Consider the following 22,884-nt stretch of genomic DNA (forward strand, 5'->3'; position numbering starts at 1 on the left):
TCATACAAACAGGTATCAAAGAAGAATCACACAAAATTGTATTTAGTAAATTAAACACAATTCATGATAAAAAAAAGAAAACCCAAGAAAAATATGAATACAGGAGAACTCTGTCAATTTAAAAAGAACATTTTCAGCAAAGAAAAAACCCACAAGCTGCTTTGTACATGATCGTGAAAGGCTGGATGCCTTTCTTATGAATTCTGTAACACAGCAAGCAAGAACCCTCGGTCCCACCATTGTTCACTATAATGGATCAGTCATATTGATAATAAATCAAGAAAGAAATGAAAAGCCAAAACATTTCCTCTCTCTACATTGAAAAAAAATAAGAGCTAAAACTATTGCTGGGTATGGTAGCATATGCCTAGGCAAGAGGCTGGGGTTCAATCCTAGATTTTAAAAATACGTACAGGACTTTCCATGGCTGCTCACTGCAGTAATAAGCAAAATCAATGGCAGTCAATAAGGAGAGAAAAAAAATAAAGAAGAACCTTCAATGTTGGTTGGGAAGGGACAGAAAAGTAGAAAGGATGGTTACAGGAGAATTGGGGGGGATGGGTGGAGATTATGTAAGAAATTCTCAAAGAACTAATAAAAATGTTGTTAAAAAAGAAAAAAAGTTGTGGGAAGAGTATAACTGGAAATATTAACTTTTTGGATGGACTGAGATAACTTTGATGTCCAAGAGAAACCTGACCTTGAAATTAAAATTCAAGATACTGACCACCGGGGCTGGAGACGTGATTCTGTGGTCGGGGGCACAGACAACTCTTCCAGAGGACCTGGGTTCAATTCCCAGCACCCACCCACATGGTAACAGCTGTCTGTAACTCTGGTCCAGAGGATCTGACACCCTTACACAGACATACATGTAGGCAAACTGCCAATGCACTTAAAGTTAATTAAAAACTGCAAAAAACAAAAAGAAATATCAATTATCAACTTTAGGGACTGCCTTATAATCCTTAAAATAGTTGAGCACATAATTTGATTGATGATAATTTTTTAAATATTTAACAATGCTGAGTGCTATCCTAACTATACCAAAAGCATTATTTTATTTTGGTGGTTCTTAAAGCCTCTAAAGTTTTTAATATTATTGTTTTGATCATATCATAGAAAATCTGTACTTTTCAACTTAAGTGATATTAAAAGTGTTTACAAGTTTAATTTTGACATATAAAATGAAACTTTGTGTATGAAAAAGTAGTCTAGGGGGCTGGAGAGATGGCTCAGCGGTTAAGAGCACTGACTGCTTTTCCAGAGGTCATGAGTTCAATTCCCAGCAACCACATGGTGGCTCACAACCATCTATAACATGATCTGATGCCCTCTTCAGCACTGTATACATAAAAATAAATACATCTTTAAAAAAGAAAAAAAAAAGAAAAAGTAGTCTAGTCTGTAAAAATTTTTCTTTAGACTCAGCGCAGGTCCATTCTAAATGTCAATGACATTTGTCACAAAATTGGGGAAAAGCCCTCTAAAATAAACATGCAATCTGAAAATAATCCTGAATAGTCAAATAAACCTTAAACAATAAGAACAAGGAAGGAAGCATTATAACTGACTTCAACATATAAAAATCTGTAGGAATCAAAACAGCATGATTGTAGGCCAGTAAAGCAGCCTAGAAAATGTAGCTATAAACTCACATTTATAGCATTGATTTTTTTCTCATAAAAGTACTAAGAAACTCATTGGAAAAGGGACAAACTTCAATAAATGGCACTGGGAAAATTGTATGTATGCATGAATAATGAAAACAGACTCAGAATATGGCACATGCCTGTGATCCCAGCACTCTGGGAGGTAGAGTCGAACAGACTGCTGTGAGTTCAAGGTCAGCCTGGTCTACAAAGAGAGTCCAGGACATCCAAGGCCACACAGAGAAACCCTGTCTCAAAACACACACACACATACACACACACACACACACACACACAGAGAGAGAGAGAGAGAGAGAGAGAGAGAAAGAGAGAGCGATCAAAACCACAGGAAGTCATTATGTTTATCTCTTGAAATAGCTATTATTACCCAAAAGACAAAAGATAAGCATTGGTGAAGATGTAATGGAATTATTTTCCTTATACACCAGGGGTGGAGTGATGATAATGCATCCCCACTGTCAAACAGTATAGAGATTGCTCAAAAATACTCAGACAGAATTACCATATAGTCCCTCAATTAAACATGTCACTATATATCTAAAAGAAGGGAAATCCGGTCTACGCAAGCTTATCTACTATTCAATGTCCTTTACAAATGACTCAAAATTGCCAACGTATGAAGACTAAAACGTGCATTGGTGGTTATGAGGACAAAGAAAAGGTGGCGGTGGTAGTGTGTGTACGTTGTAAATAGGATTGAGATTTTTTTATTATCATTTAACACAATTTGCTATAAGTGTACACACACACACACACACACACACACACACACACACACACACACACCACAATGCCCTATCATCTAGCCTTCACAGGAGGCAAACCTAACTTATTTACTTGGATGAGGCCATAGATTGCAATGTTAAGTAAAACACATCAGTTACTGAATGATTGATTCCAGGCTGTACTTACATGATATGTCTACAAAAGTCAATACAATAAACAAGAATAGAATGTTGGTTGTCAGGATACAGAGTGAGGTGGAAATGGGGAATTGTGGCCTTGTGGGCATAAAGTTTAACTTATGCAATATGAATCAGCTCCCTAGAGTTGATGTACACATGGCATGCAAATAGTGTAAAGAAGGCAGACCATTTGTTCGTGCTCTTGCCACAAATAAAAGCAGCAAAGCACATAAGGAAAGCCTTGAAAGTATCAAATCCTTTGATTGTCCTAATGGCATCACAGACGTGTGCATATGCCAAAAACACATCGAAATGTACATCCAATATGTGCACTTTGACTATCCAGAATACCTTGATAGGGCTTTAAAAATTATTTTCAAACTTAGACTCTATCATGGTAAAAAACAGCTTCAAGAATTTCAGGTAAGGGCTGCTGAGCTAGCTTAGTGGGTAAAGGTGCCTACCTGCAAGCCTGGCAAGCTAAGCTCTGTCTTTAAGAATGACACGGCAGCATGGCAGACAGAGCGAATCTATTCCCTCGGATTATTCTCTAACTTCCACACATTGACCCTGGCATGCATACATCCAAACAGGAAAACACAACACACACACACACACACACACACACACACACACACACACACAAACACAAACACACGAGAGGGAGAGAGGGAGAGAGAGAGAGAGTGTGTGTGTGTATGTGTGTGTCAGATAGAGACAGAGGAGAGAGACAGACAGATGACAGACACATGGGGAGGATAACTAAATTTTAAATTATTTTATTTATTTATCTGTGTTTATAGGTGTTCTGCCTGCATGCATGTCTGTGCAGAATACATGTTCAGTGCCTGGGAAAGGCAGAAGAAGGTGTCAGACACCCTGGAACTGGAGCTACAGACAGTTGTAAAGTGCCACGCTGGTGCTTGGAATCGAACCAGAGTTCTCTGATAGGTTACTTAGTGTTCTTAACCACTGAACCATCTTTCCAGCTCCAATTACTAAATTTTTAAATATCAAAACAAGACACATAATTCCAAACCTTAAAAAAAAAAAATCAAACTGTAGTCAAGTATTGAATCCTTCATGTTCTCAATGAAGAAAACTATTTCCTACCTACATAATGACTGTTAGGACCTTCATTGTCTAGAACCAAGCAGTCAAACCATCTCTGAATTCAAATATATATATATTCCTTTTTCTAAGTTAGTTCAGTTTATGCCAGCATTTGTCTAATTTTATGTGTTCTAAATTTTACTGAAAACCAATTTCTCTACTAACAACGCTTTTCATTTGTACTTTGGGTCTTTGTCGTGTACATTTTACACTAATCTTTTTTATATTGATTTTTTTCCCCTACCAGAACGATTACTGTGAAATGTTTACTACTTCTTGAAATGTGGAGACAAAAACGACTTGTGAAACAGATGGGAAAAGGGAACTGGCACAGGAGACAGCGGTGGGGCTGGAGGCGACGCAGAGAAAGAAAGAAAAGGTTCTTTGCAAAGGACCATGATAGAGGATGCTCAGGAGGTCAACAAAAGGTCGCCCTCAGAGGTGAGTCAGGAGTAAGAAACAGCTCTGAAAGACTAACCTTCCCCTCTGAATCTCCGCCCTTGCGTGGCTCTATCTTCCGTGGCACTGTGACTTGCAGGCATATTCCTTCCGAATCTGCAGCAAAAACGTGTATTTTGTTCTTTGGGGTTTTTTAATTTTGTTTGCTTTGGTTTATTTCCTGAAACCATGATAATCCCATTCCAGCCACTGTTCCTGAGTTCACGGACCCTAGTGTCATCGGCAAACTTACTTGTAATAAACCCACTCCCTTCCTTGATGCACAACTTTCAACAAAAATTTAAGGACCCATTGAAGATCCAAACAAGAGAGAAGCCCCTCAAACCCAGCAGGCAGCCCTGTTCCTCCTCAGACCAATGCCTGAAGCTGGAGTCTCTCAGGGCTCTGGGGAGCAGAGGGCGGTGGGAGCAAGCACCTGCACACCCCGCCCCCTCTTCTTCCCAGGATTCCCGGACCTCAGAAGAAAGCTAGTCAGCCCTTTTCCTGCTGTTGGTCCAGGCACAAAGACAGTGCAGAGGCCACCGTGATTACCATGGGTTCACCTGGCCTGGGCTGGAGCGGGGGAAGATGAAGGACTGGCACCATCAGGAATCCAGAAACAGAGCGCTGTCCTTAATCATCTAAGGAGAAGCCAGGGGGAAGGGATAGGTTGGGGACAGCGGGTGAGCGGTGCAAGGCCTTCCTTACCTAGGCGGGCAACCAGAATGGTAAGCTCAGCGAGTATGAAGAGCAGGCGCATGGTATGGTCTGAGCGCAGAAAGCACAGCTGACTTCAAGACCGTTAGCAGCCGTGGGGGCACGTGGGCAGCGTTGGGCTGAGGGGCTCCACCTGGCACAGAACCACACCGGCTTCTAACGCAGGCCCTTGCAGTAGGCAAATAAACACGGCTTGGCTTGCTTGGTTACTTTTTGTTCTCTTCACTTCACAGTTTGCTGGCATTTTTATTGTGACAGAAAGAAGATGAAAAGTAAACCAGAAATGTCACCATTAATTACCAGCGTGACAAAATAAGTTAATAGGACTTGATCTTGGCAATAGGAAAGCATAAAGCACTTCTCTCTTTCTTACTGTACTTGCTTACCACTGGTACAGGAAAGGATATCTTACTGTACAACTGAAGTGTGTTTGACTATCTCAGGGTTTCTATTGCTGTTATAAAGTACCATGACCAAAAGCCACACGAGGAAGAAATGGTTTTTTGTTTTGTTTTATTTAGTTTTGTTTTGTTTTTGTTTTTTGTTTTTTGTTTTTGTTTTGTTTTGTTTTATCTCATCTTGTAGCTTAAAGCCCATCACCCAGGGATGTGAGGACAGGAACCTGGAGGCAGGAAAACTGATGCAGACCAGGGAGAAGTGTTGCTTACTGGCTTGCTTTCCGTGAATTTCTCAACTTGTTTTCTTATACCGGTCAGAACCACCTTCCCCAGAGGTGGCAAAGCTCACAGTGAACTGGGCCTGCCCACCAATCATCCATCAAGAAAATGCACCACAGACTTGCCCATAGCCCAATTTGATGGGGGAATTTTCTCAATTGAGAGACCGACCCTCTTTCCATATGATCCTAGCTTGAGTCAAATTGACTCAGCCAAGAGGGCAGTTGGATCATGCAACAAGACAGTCAAACGCAGAGTTCAGTCTGCTCCGGTAAGCACCCAGTGGGGTTCAACTCAGACTACAGGCACAACTCTGCCCAAGACTAGGTTGGTGGACCACCTGGTTTATTGATGTTACTTGCATGAGCAAGGCAGATGCATCAGCCAGAAGGCCCATCTGAGTGAGTGTGGGTCATGACTCATGAGAGCTATATCCCTAGGGTTCCTGGCCTGACTTACAAGAGGTAGCGGAAGAGCACCCCCCCTCTGTTCCAGCAATTGCTCACTGCTTAATAAACCTAGGGAGGGGCCTCTGAGTCCTACAACTTCTGGAAGTGAGCTGCCTGCGTCATATGCTTCTCTTTGAGTTTTATGACCCCAGCTCTGTCTGTCAGGAGGGATACTTCACTTCAGAAATAGCCACACAACACCAAATAGCAAGAAACACCCTAAATCTGTTTTGGGGGGAACCAAAGGACTATATCCTCTACGCTTCTGATCAGGAACCCAGTCTAGGAAAATCCTTTGAGAAATGACGCTGGTGACTCTTTGGGACCTACAGGAATTGCTCCCATCTATCAAATCTTCCTCTGGGCATCCTGAAATTTGAACTGATGGAGTTGGGGAGTGATTGGCAAAGAGTGGGTTGTAGCTCTTGTTCTTGGCTTTGGGCCCTTGGGTAGGAAGAGCAGTTGATGGTGGAGTATTCTCAGCTTGGAGTACTGGTCTCCCTGACTCAGATGGAAGAACCAACAAATACAAGCGTGCACACTTTCAGCCATAGGATTTATTTGGAGGTGTGAAATCAGTAAGCCACAGAAAAAGAGACGGGCTGGTTCTTGTTCTTGGCTCAGACCATGGAACTGTGACTTTCTTGCTGGTGTTCTTCCATTGTGGCTTTGATGTCATAAAACTGCTGCTGTAAAAGAAAAGACAGAGGAAGTTGAAAAGCTACACTCTCATCATTATTAAAAAGCTATCCAATATAGAATCCCAATTAACTAACATGATAAAATTAACACAGTAAGTTCATTTCTGGACTCTGTCCTTCTGTGCCTATGAGCCACAAATTTTCTAAAGCTAAGGGTTTTTGTTTTGGTTTGGGTTTTGGTTTTTGTTGTTTTTCTTCTATTTGTTTTATTTTGTTTGTGACTATTTACAGGGAACGGGCATGCTGTCAAATGAGCTATATCTGTTTCGGTTGCACTTTATAAACTTTACATGAATAAAAGAAAACCACCCAGAAGTCTCTATTTTTGCTGAAAACACACTGTTTTTCAGACACAGTGCCCAGAGGCCCCTGAGCTGGAGCTGACTTGAATGCCCCCTTTCTGAGGACAAGCTTTCATAGAATCAAAAGGCACTATGCAAACGTCCAAAAGAGGGATGCAACCAACTCCCCTAACCAGTTCTGATTCCCATGAGCTATGACAACAACCAGCAGGGCACAATAACCCTAAGGGCACAGTAGTGGCACACACACCTTGCTGGTAACCAACAGCTCTCTAATTGGCCTTCAGACTTACTCAACAAGAAGCAAATGATGCCTGAGACTCAAAACCTAGCCAACTACCCAGGGCAGGTGAAGGCATGGATCTTGGAGAAGAACCTCAAACCAAACACTTTACTAAGCCAGCATTATGCCTAACTTCTTTCTATTCTAAATATTTGTCCTTATATCATAGACAATCCTGGTCCTTACTCCTCATCAAGCACACATCTCCTTATGACAGATAAAGAACATTATAGAAAACCACAACCAGTCAGAATGCAGAGTTGAGGAATCCAGTCCCAATGGATATATATATATATACACCTAAGGTTCAGTGAACATTACAACAGAGAGGACAGAAAGACTGTAAGAGGATCATGGTGTTGGCTGTGACAATCTGTCTCTCCGTGAGGTCAGCAGCTACATCCATAAAGCCTTACTAACATGACTCCCTAAACATAAGCTGAGAAAGACAACAATAGACACAGGCGGGAAAGCTTAGGTGTCCTCAGCCCTAGACAAGAACACTGCAGGGAACTAAGGAGTGCCAAGAGCAGAAGAAGTGGTCTTTCCTAGGAAAAAGCACATCAAATGGTGATTCAGAACTAACTGGCCAGCCCTGAAGGCATGTATACAAGTGTGCAGGTTGAGCATGTATCAACAACCAATGAAGAAAGAGGCCATGAGTTCAAAAGAGAGTGAGGAGAGGTATATGGAAGGGTTTTGAGGGAGAAACAGGAAGGGGAAATGATGTAATTACATCTTAGTTTAAAAAGTAAAAAATAACAAAGATTAAAAAAAACACACACAAAACAGGAAAACAGAAACAATGCAGAAAATTTTCCGACTCAATATCAGCCAGAAAAAGTAGTCCCCAAGCCCCTCTACTAAGCACCAGCAGCAGCTACGTCCCCTCCAAAGGGTCAAAGGTCAAACCACCACAGGGGAGCAGGGGGTGCCCCACCACCCACCCACCTACCTACCCCATCCAGATTTACCACTTAAATGCCAAATGGATCTTTATCACTGGGAAGACGTCGCTATCCATTCTGCCCCAAATTTTGAGAACTTTATTATTTCTTTTTCACTCTAATCCCCAAAGTCTCACCCATCTCTACTCTAGTCCACCTGTTATCTTCTAGAAAAAGGGTTTTTTTTTCTCCTTTCCTGTGACCCAGACTTTCCCTTTCCATACCTTTTCTGTGTGTTCACCAGGCTCCTACCTGGTTCGTTGTTCTCCAGGGGCTCAATTTATTTTCCCCTATTCTGCACCAAGAGAATTATAAAATATAGTGTACATATGGCCAAATCCCATTCTTACCAATGCCAAAACATTTGACTATAATGTTAGTCACATATGGATGAATGAAGTCTCCCACCGTGGTACCCTAGACCTTGTTTATGATTGGTTTATGATTCATTCTATATATTTTCTCTCTGATTATTCATAAATTCAGAAATCAACTTTTAAAAAGTAATTAGAGAATAAATTTAGGATATTAGAATGCAGAGAGAGAGAGAGCCTGTATATTTCAAGACTTAGAAAATTACATTTTATTCTTTCTAATTTTTTGTTATTCTTATTGCTTTTGGGGGTGGGGGTAGTTGTGTTTTGGTACTGGGAAGCAAGCCTAGAAGTTCATGCACGCTGGGCACACCCTAGACCTCTGAGCTACACAAAACTTAGGTAACAGCCTTGGGGTTTTCCTAGTGTATGCCAACAAACATTATTTTATCAGTGTTTCTTAAAGGAAGTACATTCACCTTTAGATGCTCCATGAGCTATTCCCAGCAACCCTGGTCTGGAATGCTAAGGGAACATCTACACTTCTACCCCTACTCATGGTATTCTATTCACAAACTAAAATCAGACAACCAGATTTGGGCATTTAAAGCACAGATCTGGATTCTCAGTGGTCCAATGAGTCTTGCCTCTTATTCAGAGTGAGAGAGAAGTGGCCTCCAAAAGCCCTGTTGAGTTTTCCTTCTTTGGTCAACGAATTCTGTCAGCGAAACTGTCATCCTTGCCAGTAACCAAGCAGTAACCAAGCGTCCCCTTGTCACCTGGGGCATTCATGTGTTGGGAGGCCACCCCTTAAAATGTGCACAGGCATAATCCTGCTAGCTGTGTGCCTGTGGAGCACACCCAGGCAGTAGACAGTTGGGCAGTCTATCACTATCTATAGTATAATCTTGGTCTCTGGATGCTTCTTTTATCTTGTCTTATGATAGGGTTATCTGTTTTGTAAGATGTCGTTTGGTTAGCATCTTTCCTGGTCCTCCATCAATGTAAACTCCACTCTTTATTTCCAGGTATACTGTGAGGTACATGTACCAAGTTGGTCCTGACAGTCTGAACTTGAAAGGCAAGCCTTAACAAAGCTACACAATTGGCTGCCACTCTGTAAGCATGAGGCATTGTCACAACTTCCTTCGTGGACTTCCTCATGTCCAAGGCAGGGTAACAATTTCCCTCTGGAGTCTCAGTGAAAAAGAAAATTTACATGTCCTACGACAGCCTGCTGTACAGTTAGTTGCAATGCAGGTTCTCAAACACGAAGGGGGGTGCTCATTTCAAAAGTTCCTTTCAAGGGATTCCTATTAAGACTCTGGTTACTAGCAGTTTATGTAAGGTTTCCAAACTAATGTAAAACAAAATGAATAGCAAATGCCTTCTTTTGGCCTTGTTGCCGCATGTGAAACTGGCTGTTAGGACTGTGCAGGAGGAAATGCTGAAACGGCTATGGACTTATGCTGAGGTGTTGTTCATAGAGATTAGTGTTACAACATTTTGTCAGCAATTTGATGTCTTCAGTCACCTTTGACTCTATGACTTCTTGCTCTCATTATTACTGTCTTTTGATGTTGATCTGTACAAAAGAGAAAGGATTCTTCTCAGGATTAATTTGTCATTAAGAAAAATCACCTTGCCACTAGATGAGATATTAAAATATCCATCAAAGCAGTTGTTAGTATTTACAGGCATTTGCATATATATCTTCAAGTTCTTTTTTATAATTATTCTTTATTTTTATATTTTTCTTTTTTATATCTTTTTTCCATCTTTTAATTTTTAAACATTTTTTATTTTTTACAAATACATTTACATTACTACACGTATATACAATAAAGTGTGTCATCTTCAAGTTTTTAACCCTCTCTAATTTTGTTTCCACCAAGTAACTATAAATATTCAGACAATTTACGTTCATCAATGAGGCTTCTGATAAGATCTTTCAGCTGCATTTACCAGCATTAGTGGTATTAGAGAGTCTGTTGACTGCTTATAACACATTAGAACAACACACTAGGCATGCCATTATAATGTTTAGAGTCCTCCTGGGCCACACACAGTGGCCTCGGGTGTGAACACCAAAATGAGGTGTCATTAATCTGAGTAGGGTGCAGGTAACTTTAAGTGACTCTGCATCCTTACTTGCTGTTCTGTCTGGAGAATGTGACCTAAAAGGTTGTACCAATGGGTGGACGCTCAGTGATCTGCTGAAATTGAAACCAGAAGGAAAGATTGGTACCAATGTGCTGGTCAAGAAAGGGCACAACAATTGTCCTTCATGGAGTGTTGAGGGCCACACCCCTAAGCCTCAGCTTGACTTCTGTTTGTCATCTTGTTGGCCTGAAACCACTTATATTTGTAAGTCTTTTGCTGCCTTGACGTGGTTTTGTCATTAGAAAACAAAACAAAACAAAAACAACATGATTTCTTAGTCCGACAATTCTTTCAAAAGTCAAATTTTCTAGTAGCTATTCAGATTTTCCCAAAATATCCCAACAGCACAGGGATATTTATTCAAGTTGTCACTTAATCTGATGACTCTAAAACAATTTGATTATTTTATAAATCATCAGGAACACTGCCCTGATTTTAACTAGTTGCTGACACCGCCTTGATCAACACTGCCTAGTCTGAGAGACAGAGATGGTATTGTAAATTAGGCCTCATGGTATTTTTACAGGATGGGACCACAAGACTCCCTGTCTAACTCTTGCTTCAGAATTCCACTTTCCCTGAGACTCCACTAAACAAAATATGGCTTGTACTGGTGTTAGGGCTGAAACCAAAGCTTTACAACACCTTAATGACAGTTTAGAAGTGCACAAGGAAAAGAAAAAAAAAAGAAGTGTACAAGGGATGTTCAATGCCTTCTACAGATCCTGTTCACAGATCTGCTCCCAAATTTGTCTCCATTGACCCACTCCCCAGTCATAAAAATTACTTACAATGTAAGGACACTCAGGCTGCTTGAGAAATCAACAAGTCTTCTAAATTAATTACACCTCATGTGGGTTTTTCACTGGAAAGGCCCTGAGGATTTATGGAGGCACTCCAACTATCTTTGGCACATCAGGACATGGAGGATGTTGTAGCTGGTCTTTGCTACTTTGAGGGTTCTTATTTTTCCCACCCTTTATCCCACTGGTTTCACTCCCTATCACTAGGTAGGAGAGAAAGAAGGATGAGAGAGAGAGAGAGAGAGAGAGAGAGAGACAGAGACACAGAGACAGAGACAGAGAGACAGAGAGAGACAGAGACAGAGACAGAGACAGAGACAGAGACAGAGACACAGAGAGACAGAGGGAGAGAGGGAGAGAGAGAGAGAGAGCCCTGAATCTAATTTCTTCTTGTTTTCTCTTTAAGTACAACTACTAACAAACCACATCCAAACCCCATGAACGACTAACAATCACCTCTCCAGACTCTAGCATTTATATCCCCTCTGAAAAGTTTCCAAATTCCAAAGATCACACAACCACAGAAGCTATCTGCAGCGGGCATAATCAGCCTTCTGCTAGGGCACAAGGCAAATCAGAATCAGCTGCTGTAGACAGCCAGAAGCAGCCCCATATTCCCACACCTGGGATTAAAACAAAAATACATTCTCACAATATTTCTGTGTCTTTTAAAGAAAAAAAATAATTTCAGAATTCTCACAATAGGATGCCTGTCAGAAAATTGAAACAAGCTTTGGTATGTCCTGAGAACTTAACAGTTCTAGCAGTTTTTCCAACCAAGCATCCATTGGAAAAGTCATATTTACATTATTTAACTGTGTTCAGATACTTCCTATAGTGCATTTTAAATATTAATACATGTGCTTACCCTTCGCTTAATGCTTCCTCTCTGAGCCAGGATCCCTTTGTCACATTCCTCTTAATGATCATGATGGCAGCCACCACGAGGAAAGCCAGAAAGATGTAGAGACTGATCAAAAGCCCTTTTTTGTAATTAGCACCACGCCGCATGACAACCAAAGGTGTGCTTTTATCTGAAAATGTCAAAGTACCGTTGGATGTTTCAAAAATCATGACCGATGCAGACCGGCGATTTCAAATACGTTCTTTTGTTCTCTATGACATTTCAGTTTTAGCTTTTATATAGTGTTAGTTGATTTTGAGTTAACTTTTATGGACAGCATACAAATTCCAAAGTTCTTCTGCATGGAACTATTTCTTCTCTTAATCCAGAGAGCTAAACAACACGTATTGTAGCAAGAAAAAGATGCTGCCTAAGCTATATTTTTTTCAACTTTACTTTTATTTCATTTTGTTGTAAAAATCTTCACCCTTGCACTAAATTGGTTTTAGTTTTAAATTTATCCTGTTGTTTTATAGCTGTTGTTTCTGAGCCTATTCCACTATATCCAACTACTTCACTTCTCTTTTTCATAATTCACAGAACTCTTTCTCTACTTACTCTTCTATTTACTTTTTAATTATATTTTTCCATCTCTTTATTGATTCTAAGACTCCATTTACTCTTAGAACAGCTCACTCCCTCTTATTCACTTTTCCTTCCTCTATTTTTTTCTTTGCTTAAATAATAACCTTAGCTCATTTTTTCTAAATATTACCGTTAGTAACTCATATCTTAGGATGTACTTACTATCTTGGTACCTTTATCCCCCTCCCCAGGTGAGTGGAGATGGACAGAAGATTGTGCAGGATTAACTGACTTTTTCTGTGTCTTTACTAGTAAGCATAGCCATCGACTGTGGCTTCTTCTGTAGTTAATATTCTACTATGAGTTGTATTATAAATCTTGCCTAATACCCTGAAGGCTTAGTTATGGAGCTCAAGTCCAGAGAAAGGAATGATGCTGCACCCTTACTAAAACTTAGCCACACGTGAACATTGCAACATTTTCAACTGAAAGAACATGTGTGATTTAAAACAATTCCAATCAATGGCCTACATCCAATGCCTAAGTCTCAACACAGAATCAGAAGAAAGCATAAAATAATCCAGGTGTGAAAATGTGTATTACTAATCCCATAGTGATGCCTTCTGATGAGACTGCATTAGATAAACCCCCAAGGAAATAATTCAATAGAAGAGTAAAAACATAAGAATATTCTGGAAACAAGTAACTGTTGAGTTCCCAGCCTTAAACGGGACATTTATATCATACCCCTGCCCCAAAGCCTCAGAAAAACAGGTCAGAGAGAATGTAAGAGCCAGAGGACGGCATGCTGGGAAATGTCTTCTGTGCATGGAATGTTACACTCACCAACTCACTGTAACTACAGTTACCTGCACAAAACCTGTACAAGATCAGCCAATATTCCAGCAGTCAGAGCATGTTAGATTCAGTTGGTTACAATAAAAATAAAGAAAGCAAAAAGTAGACATGAAGGTTGGAGGAGGATGTGCTGGGCAGTATCCAGTAAGAGTACAAGGGGGAAACTGTGGGTGAATATGGGCAAAAACATTGTATATGTGTACAAAGCTATCAAAGAATAAACAAGATACAACTAAAAAGAAGAGACATCTTCATTAGGTCAAAACCGCAGCGTTGGTTGGTAGAGACAGTACCACTCAGGAGGCCCCCAGCCAAGCCAAAATGGAAAGCTCCAGGCTCAGTGACAGTCCCCATTGCAAAGAATAAGGTGGGGAGCAACAAAGGACAATGCCCAACGTCTTGCTCTAGTCTCTGAATGCATGTTGAAAGCCATGTGCACATGCACACACATATTACATACAACTTTTAAAAATATGATCTATCAACAATCGTATGCACTTTGGTATTTAAAGTCTTGTATATCTAAGAAACCTTTATCTGGATATTTATAGCCTTAAATAATTAAGAATTGAAGAAAAATAAAATCAGTGAGAATAAGATTAGATCTGTTTAACTCTAGAAATGCAACTGATATAAGTTAAATGAAAATCATACATATCAAGGTAAATATTAATAGATTTTAATACTAAAACTATAACATATAACACTAACAACATGCATAAAATTCATCAATATAATTATTTCAGTGAAATATTACCTTAAAAAACCCAAATCTTTCTCTAGTATCACCTACTAAGAAAATATCCAAAACTCCATTCAGTAGGGTTGAGGGAACATATTTTTAAATACAATTATTTATTTATTCACTTTACAACCTGATTTTAGCCCCATCTCTCCCAGTTTTCCCCCCACCACACTAGCAAAACCAAAAGAAGGGAAGTGCATGCACACACACACACATACACACACACACACCATGAATATCAAAATAACAAAAATTAACAATCATTTATCATTAAAATCTCTCAACATCAATGGACTCAACTCCCCAATAGGCACAGGCTGACAGAATGGATGTGAAAACAGGATCCATCGTTCTAGTACATACAAGAAACACACCTCAGCAACAAAGATAAACATTACCTCAGAATAAAGGACTGGAAAAAGGTTTTCCAAGCAAATGGACCCAAGAAGCAAGCTGGAGTAGCCATTTTAATATCTAGTAAAATAAACTTTCAGCCAGAATTATATTAAAAGAGATGGAGAAGGACACATCATACTAATCAGAGGAAAAAATTCACCAACATGATGTCTCAATTATGAGCATCTATGCCCCAAAGGAAAGGGTACCCACATTCATATGGCAAAAGACACTGTCAATAGGGCAAAATGACAGCCCACAGAATGGGAAAAGGTCTTCACCAACCCTACATCAGAGGACTAATATCCAAAATATATAAGTAACTCAAGAAATTAAACAACAACAAACCAAATAACTCAATTTTTAAAATGGGGCACAGAGCTAAACAGAATTTTCCACAGAGGAATCTCTAATGGCCCAGAAGCACATAAAGAAATGTTCAGCATCCTTAGTCATCAGGGAAATACAAATCAAAATGACTCTGAGACTCCACCTTACACCCATCAGAATGGCTAAGATAAAAAACCTCAAGTGACAGCACATACTGGTGAAGATGTGGAGAAAGGGGAACACTCCTTCATTGCTGGTGGGAGTGCAAACTTGTACAACCACTATGGAAATCAATCTGGAGATTTCTCAGAAAATTGGGAATAGGGATACCTCAAGACCCAGCTATACTACTCCCTGGGCATATACTCAAAAGATGCTCCACCACACAACAAGGACATTTGCTCAACTATGTTCATAGCAGCTTTATTCATAATAGCCAGAATCTGGAAACAACCTAAATGTCCCTCAACTGAAGAATGGATAAAGAAACGGTGGTACATTTATACAATGGAATATTACTCAGCCATTAAAAACAAAAACATCATGCAATTTGCAGGCAAATGAATAGAACCAGAAAAGAGGGAACACATTTTAACAGCTTTCTTGCAACATTTTTCTTACTTCAACCTTGCAGTCTGAATTTCCTTTTTCACCAAGCTCCAAGATTGTTACTTACACATGTAATTAGCTATTAATAAAATTGATACATTGAAATACTTGACTCCATACAGCAACTGCATATGCTGGCACAGAATTGTAACTGCATAAAACAGATCCAATAGAATCAATGGGCAGTGGTTGTTCATGACTTTCCCCAAATGTGTTTAAAAATGTTTAGTGACATATGATATTTATGAGCTGAGGATATAGAAGATTTGGGTACTTTCCACATTGAATATAACAATTAATTTTAAACATGCCAGAGCTAAAGAGATGGCTCAGTGGTTAAGTATTTACTGCTTAGCTAGGATCTGAATGTGTTTCTTTGCACCAACATTGAACCACTAATATTAGGCCTGTAACTCCAGATGCAGGGACTCTGGCTACCTCCAGTGCCCCCAAACATATGTCCTCTGTCCCCTCCTGCCCTTCACTCCCTCCCTCTCTGATACATACACACATTTTAAAGTATGCAACTCAGTTGTAAATTAGTACGTTTTTCATATATAACTAATTCCCTTAGAAATGCAAACTAAAGTAGGTACCATGTTTTCTGAAACTCGTGTCTATTCATAAAACTATGCTACGGACATAGAAATGTTCTGCAGGCCATGATAAGATTAAAAAAGGCGAGGGAGGGTGGATAAGTTCTCACTTCTGGATTAGACTTAAAAGTAACTACGCATGTTTCTGTAAATTTAAATAAAGCAAAATAGAAATATCAACCCCTCGGTTGTACTTCTTAAATGTCAAATCTTCAGTGGCTGACATGACCAGCAGGGGTGGAGTGTACCTCTACACATGCAGATCCTGCTCTGGATACTAACCAAAGGGCAGCCAAAATCCATCGTCTAAGCTCCCTCCTGGAGATGAAGGTGTCATGTCACACTCTGGAGGGGCGTAACCTGGTTCGCACTGACAGTTGTTTAAAATGTTGCAAATCTAAAACCAAATTCAAATGAAAACTGAGTATCCAAAGTGTTCAAATATCAACAAATATAAATTTTATTCATTATCTATAATTAGGACATGTAGATTATAAATATATTGCAGTTTTAATAGTAAAGTAAAAATAATAATTGTCCAATTAGTGTGCTTGCCTATCTCTTTGCTAGTCAGAGTTCTAAATAGAAGTTATAATGCTCTTGGCATAATTGAAATGACTTGTTCAAAAGGTATACCAGGCTATGAAGTTAGAAAATATATAATAGTTATTACAATTTACTACTTTACACTAAAATAAACCAGTTGTGATGGGAGAAAATTTCTATGGAAGATGAAGGATAACACCTCTAGGAGCTGATGGGCATGAGGCAAATAACAGCATTCACACAGAAGCCTAGAAAGATGTTTGCAAAAATAAAAAAGGAGGGTAAGGAGCACAGGAGGGGACTCCAGAGTCAGCCCTACAGAAAAAATGATCTGAACTAGGTGAATTCCAGCTCGATTGCTATAAAAAGCAGGGCTGTGAAGAAGATGCTGGTGACGCATTTTAAACAAATGCATGTGAAGAAAAATTTCCAGACTTCCACAGCTCAGCACGTAATTTCACAACAGCAGGGAAGGTCACAGTGCCAGGAACAGGTGTGACAGGCAGTATTAAAAACTGAAACAACAATCACTAAATAAAGGTTGTTAATGATGCATTCAGCATGTCGGAAGAGACTCAACAGTCTCGCCAGAATACGAGTTCTCATGCATGTTGTGTGGGTATAAAACTCCTCAGAAATGTTGCCTATATTTGGCTCATTAGATTTAGTTGCTTAAATTTTGGGAAAATAAGAGTAATTTGAATGTACAGTGATGCCATTCCCCTCTCCCAGAATTCCTAATAATTAAATGCTATTTGGAAAGCCACCAGTGTGTATATTCGTGAGAGTGGCATAGAAGACATACAAGAGAAAATGACCTGCAGTTGCCAAAAGACAAACCTGAGTAGATTGAAAACTTGGATTTCTAAAATGTCAGATGAGAAGTAATGTATATATTACACCTACACTCCCAGAAAGCACACACATGCACAGGTGTGCCACATACGGTATGATGCTTGATAACACACTGTTACACTTCAATAGTCAATAGTCAAGTGTGATACTATGTCATGCTCTTGTTTTGTGTATCATTCAAAGCTCATTTGCTCATTTGGCCTGTAACAGTCTAATAGTACATACAAACCATGTGTGTCGTGTAAATAGTGTAGTCTATGTTCCTTAATTTGCTGAAATATTCTAAAGGGAATATCCACATCAAATAATTCTGAACCTTGTTGATTTGAATTGAAATGATCATAGTCAATGAAAAATAAGATGGCTACATACCCCATTTCCTTGGCATTTCTCCTCAGGCTCGCATTCCCTGTGTCCTCTATAGGCATGCACACGCAAGCATTTCCCTTTGATACAAGCCTGAAAGGCATATTGAAGATAAAGGTGCTGAGGTAAGCAACAGCAGAAACTGTAAATCCTGAAGAATTATATCTGCTACAAAAAAAGTATGTACACAGATAGTGTACATTTAGTGGGTTGATTTACATTTCCTACCATCTAATCATTCCAATGAAAGAAGAGCATGCCTGCATTCTTCATAGAGTTTGCATTTTGACAAAGAGATACAGGTTTCTTTTTCCTTGAGGCAACAGAGCCATCCATACAATATTGAATTGGCATGAGGACAAGCACAGCTAGCCTGTGTCTGTGTGTGATAGAGCTTACTGATCACATTTTACCCCGCTGATAAATGATACACTCCTTTCTCTCTCTCTCTCTCTCTCTCTCTCTCTCTCTCTCTCTCTCTCTCTCTCTCTCTCTCTCTCTCTCTCTCTGTCTGTCTCTCTCTGTCTCTCTCTGTCTCTCTCTCCCTCTCTCTCTCTCTCTCTCTCTCTCTCTCTCTCTCTCTCTCTCTCTCTCACACACACACACACACACACACACACACACACACCTTTCAGCTTAGCAATGTGGCCAGGAGTAAGTGGTGGAGTTCCCCCATAGATCAATTTACATCATCTCTGAATTCAGGACTGTATAAGCTTACCTAGCGTAGTAGGAGGATGCAATAGTTTCTTGTAACACAAATGAGCAACAGTAACATTTGCTGTGTAGCAAATACTCAGTTGACATTAATGTGAACCCTGCATTCACACTGGTATTCCTCTACCCAAGGTCAAATGATTTGACTGTCTTTTGATGCATTTTCTAAGATGAGCTGCTGACTTTTCTCAAATGATCAGAAGGCATACTTTACGTGGGATGATGGCCTTTGTTAGTGAAATAAACCGAGGCACAATTAAATGAAAGGTTTAATGTAAGTGAAGGGTGAAATTTGTGAGCTGGGCAACTCCACACCAGAAGCTATTCAGATGGTGCATGGAAGAGCAAAAGAAGGAAGCTGTTACAGGTGGACACAGAAGGAAAGGGAGAGGAACAGCAGCTTTGATAGACTGAAGGTCTCTAGCTCCATTATTGTATTATTCTTTGGCGTGTCCTTCTTCAGTTAGGCAAGTTAGCTCACTACTTCTGCTTGCTTTAGCTTAAATGCCTATCCTAGGCACTTAATTTTAAAAATACCTCCACTTTTATTTTGCTTATTTTATTTTATTTTTTTACAAATCAAACAAAGCTTAGTGTCACTTAGAAGCCCCAACTGGCTTTGTATTCTTGGGGATATTTTTAATTTTTAATTAATTAATTAACTTTACATCCCTAGTGCAATTTCTGGCCCCTCCGCTCCTCCTGGTCCTTTCCCACCTCCTCTCCCCCTCCCATGGACTCCTCCCTTTCTCTTCAGAAAAGGAGAGGCCTCTCACGGATATCAGCCAGCCCCAGAATCTCAACTTGCAATAGGAGTAGATGCACCCTCTCCCATTGGATCTGGTCAGGGCATCCCACCAGTAGGAGGAAAGGGTCCCAAAGGCAGGCAACAGAGTCAGAGACAACTCCTGCTCCCACTGTCAAGGAGTCCCACATGGAGACCAAGCTACACAACTATAGCATGTGTGTAGAGGGCCTAGGTCAGTCCAGGCAGGCTCCCTGGTTGGTGGTTCAGTCTCTGTGAGTCCCTGTGAGCCCGGGTTACTTGATTCTGTGTGTTTCCTTGAGGTGCCCTTGACCCTTCTGGGTCCTACAATCCTTCCTCCCCTTCTACAGGATTCCCCAAGTTCCACCTGATGTTTGGATGTAGGTGTCTGCTTTGTTTCATCAGATTCTATTTCACATTGCATGTACACATATACCTAAGTTATGGTCTTTCTGGCATCATCAAATATTCTGATGCCAACTAGGTGTCCCAAAAATCAGTTAAATTCAGACTTGACATCTGTGGGTGAGAAATCCTGGAATGAGGCTGTGTCTGCAGAGACTGGCTGGCTGATTAGAACTAAAGTGATATAGAGGAATTGAGATGTTAGAGACCTAGGTCATGATCTTCTTATCTGGGGCTACCTTTTTCTATGCCCATCTGTGTGCTAAAACTAACATCCTGTGACTAATAGATAAAACCCTTTTGAAATCTATTACCTTGTCAGACCACCAGCTTCTAACAACCTCATAGCTACCTCTCTGAGGTACCCACCAATGTATTTTGAAATTTCTCTCAGTTATTTCCTTTATTCTCTTTCTGTAAAACTCCATGGAACTGCTTCTGTGTGGGGACATGGAAGGTTTCCCAGGGCCACCCACAGTCACTCAAAATTGTCTCCAAAGTAAACTGTCTCTTATTCCCTTTGAGGTGAAAGCTGTAGGTGGAGTGTGTGTGTGTGCACGCGCGCGCACACACACATCTGTTAAGTTTTGGATAGGACAAATGGTACAAGATGATGGAGAGATATATTACGTGGGATGAGAAAAAATTTTAAAAGAGTTATTAGTACTGACGTGGACAAGTAGACAGAGCAGCAACAACATGGTAGGACTCAGACCTTGGCACCAGAGACAAGACAGCATGGGTGTGGTGTCTCTGAAGAGAATCCAGGGTCTGTGTGGCAAAAAAAAAAAATCTCTTCTTGTATCTTTTGAGAGTGGGCAGAGGTTCAAAGCAAAGTCCTGGGGCCAAGATCTCTGACTCTCAGGCAGGGAAGTGGGTGGAGCACATGGTACAAGCATCTCACTCCTGAGATAGACTCACACACAGCTCAGGTGCATGTAACACTGGCAAAATCGTCAGTCTGGGCCATCATAGTGTTCTGAGGAAGAGATGGTCAATACCTGGGAGCAGAGGCCTGGGGCAGAAGCTGAATCCTAACACAATGTTCTTACAATATCTATTTGATATTGGGGGCAATATATTTTTGTGGGCAAAAATAAAAGACCCAAGTCCCTCAAGACTTCCCAGATTGCAGACCACCCCCCCCCAGTTACAAGTCTGTAGCAGCATGGTCTAGCGCCTTGCAGTTGTTATTTTTGCTCCCTGAGGTCTGCTTGCTGTCTTTTATGAGCAGACACCCACCTACTCCAAAATGACGTTTGACACCTTGCCTAAGAAATTATTCCTGATTGGCTGAACAAAGGCCTACTACACCTAAGAAAAAGCAAAACTGAGGGGCAGAACTGAGGTTGGGGGGCAGAAGAGGAAGTCAGGTACCAGAGGAGAAAGAAAGAAGAAGTCTTCATGGGATAGGAAAGACCTATGCGGGCCAGGAAGAAGAGAGAAACAACCCAGGGCAAGAGCACCAGCAGGTGTTTTGGGGTTGTGGGTGGGAAACAGCTCGGACAGAAATGATTACAGCAGATGACATGGGATGCGGGATGAGAGACAATGAAATAGCTTAGGTGGAAATATCTGCCCAGCCCTAAGTAAGATAAGACTATTCTAAATTTGATCAGGTTTCTGTGTCTTTATTGATTTGATAGCGGGTTAGGTAATATCACCATAACAATTGTAGCCTATTTAATAAAAACACTATTAACCACATTTTATATTTACTACAACTCAAGTCTCAAATAATATGCACTACTTTTTTGTTTATAGTTTATATAAATTATTGCCGACTAAATCTTAGCCTAAGAACAAAGTTTAGATTCTCAAGTGTGAGGAAACAAGCTTTAAGTATAAATAACCAATTTCTTAAGAAAAATATTAACAAAATGAAATCTGGTTAGCATGCAAATGGATATTGTTATGGTATCTTTATAGTTATACACCATTATACTTTGTTATTGTGATGTAGCAAGAGAAATTGTGGATGTTCTTATGTATATGTATATTCATAATCATAGGCATTCATAAATCCATTATAAACACATAGTACAGAAACATCAAGTAAAGGTGCATTTACCTGGCCATCACCACAGACAGTACCATCATGAACATAGGTGTCGTCTATTTCTGTAGGGACTCTTAAATGTGCAGACACACACACCTGGTCCCCAAGGTAAGTATACTGGATATCATATTTGTCTGTTTTAATGACTTCTGCAAAGTTCCAGTAACAAACCAATTTTCCACAAAATACTTCACTGGCAATAGAAGGCAGAAAAGTTATATATTTCCCTTAGCCATCTTATCTGTGAGTTCAGTTATAGTTTACTATATAAGGTTAATTCAAAACCTTAAGATAGACTGTAATAGCAAGCTGTCAAAAAACATGCCTATTATGACATGCATCACCTGATAAGCAGCAGGTGTGCTTCTTTGTATTACACAAGCCATACATGGAAAATGTACAATTTGATGAGTATGTACCTATAATTACAGCGTCCTCTACAGTTTCCAAATTTGTCATATTGTAAGTTCACTTCTTGTACACACAAATAAGAAGGACCCTTAGCATCTGGAAAAAAAAAAGAATTTCAAGTTTCTCATGCTAAAAGCAAAAAAGTACTTTACAATACTTAAAACTCTAGAAAATTTATACTGAGACACTTGGTGTCTTGTAATACAAATAGGAGCACTAGGGCAAGAATCAACCAAAAAAAAAAAACTACTCAGAAAAAAAAAATGTGCCAAGGAAAACTGTTGAAAAAGTCACTTTTTCCCTAAAGCCAC

At 39.9% G+C, this 22,884-nt stretch overlaps 2 protein-coding genes and 1 long non-coding RNA gene across 6 annotated transcripts in view; 1 reads left to right on the forward strand and 2 right to left on the reverse strand.

Moving 5' to 3' along the window:
• Positions 1-4,126, forward strand: part of LOC311584389 — a 122,000-nt gene extending 117,874 nt beyond the window's left edge. The window contains exon 3 of the long non-coding RNA XR_014774850.1: positions 3,939-4,126. This is a non-coding gene — a long non-coding RNA (uncharacterized lncRNA). The remainder of the gene's footprint in view (positions 1-3,938) is intronic.
• Positions 1-4,984, reverse strand: part of ADAM18 (ADAM metallopeptidase domain 18) — a 62,455-nt gene extending 57,471 nt beyond the window's left edge. For both annotated transcript variants that reach the window (XR_014774849.1, XM_084758635.1), the window contains exons 1-2: positions 4,838-4,984; positions 4,170-4,246 (exon numbers count right to left, since the gene is read on the reverse strand). Coding sequence is in view for 1 of the 2 variants with exons in the window: in XM_084758635.1 (XP_084614761.1) it covers positions 4,170-4,246; positions 4,838-4,889 (129 nt within the window). In the remaining variant the exon portion in view is untranslated. The remainder of the gene's footprint in view (positions 1-4,169; positions 4,247-4,837) is intronic.
• A 1,512-nt stretch (positions 4,985-6,496) lies between these two features.
• The window catches only part of LOC311585262 (A disintegrin and metallopeptidase domain 3-like), a 55,646-nt gene continuing 39,258 nt past the window's right edge, over positions 6,497-22,884 (reverse strand). The window contains exons 15-21 of one of the 3 annotated variants that reach the window (XM_084760302.1): positions 22,582-22,669; positions 22,175-22,355; positions 18,222-18,308; positions 16,731-16,845; positions 12,354-12,519; positions 10,054-10,104; positions 6,502-6,658 (exon numbers count right to left, since the gene is read on the reverse strand). In XM_084760302.1, coding sequence (XP_084616428.1) covers positions 10,062-10,104; positions 12,354-12,519; positions 16,731-16,845; positions 18,222-18,308; positions 22,175-22,355; positions 22,582-22,669 — 680 coding nt within the window. In that variant the 3' untranslated portion in view covers positions 6,502-6,658; positions 10,054-10,061. Of the gene's footprint in view, positions 6,662-10,053; positions 10,105-12,353; positions 12,520-16,730; positions 16,846-18,221; positions 18,309-22,174; positions 22,356-22,581; positions 22,670-22,884 lie in introns of all 3 variants that reach the window. The other 2 variants (XM_084760301.1, XM_084760303.1) reach the window with 2 other exon arrangements.

Source organism: Acomys minous, assembly GCF_964271855.1.
Source record: "Acomys minous genome assembly, chromosome: 15".
Taxonomy (NCBI): Eukaryota; Metazoa; Chordata; class Mammalia; order Rodentia; family Muridae; genus Acomys; species Acomys minous.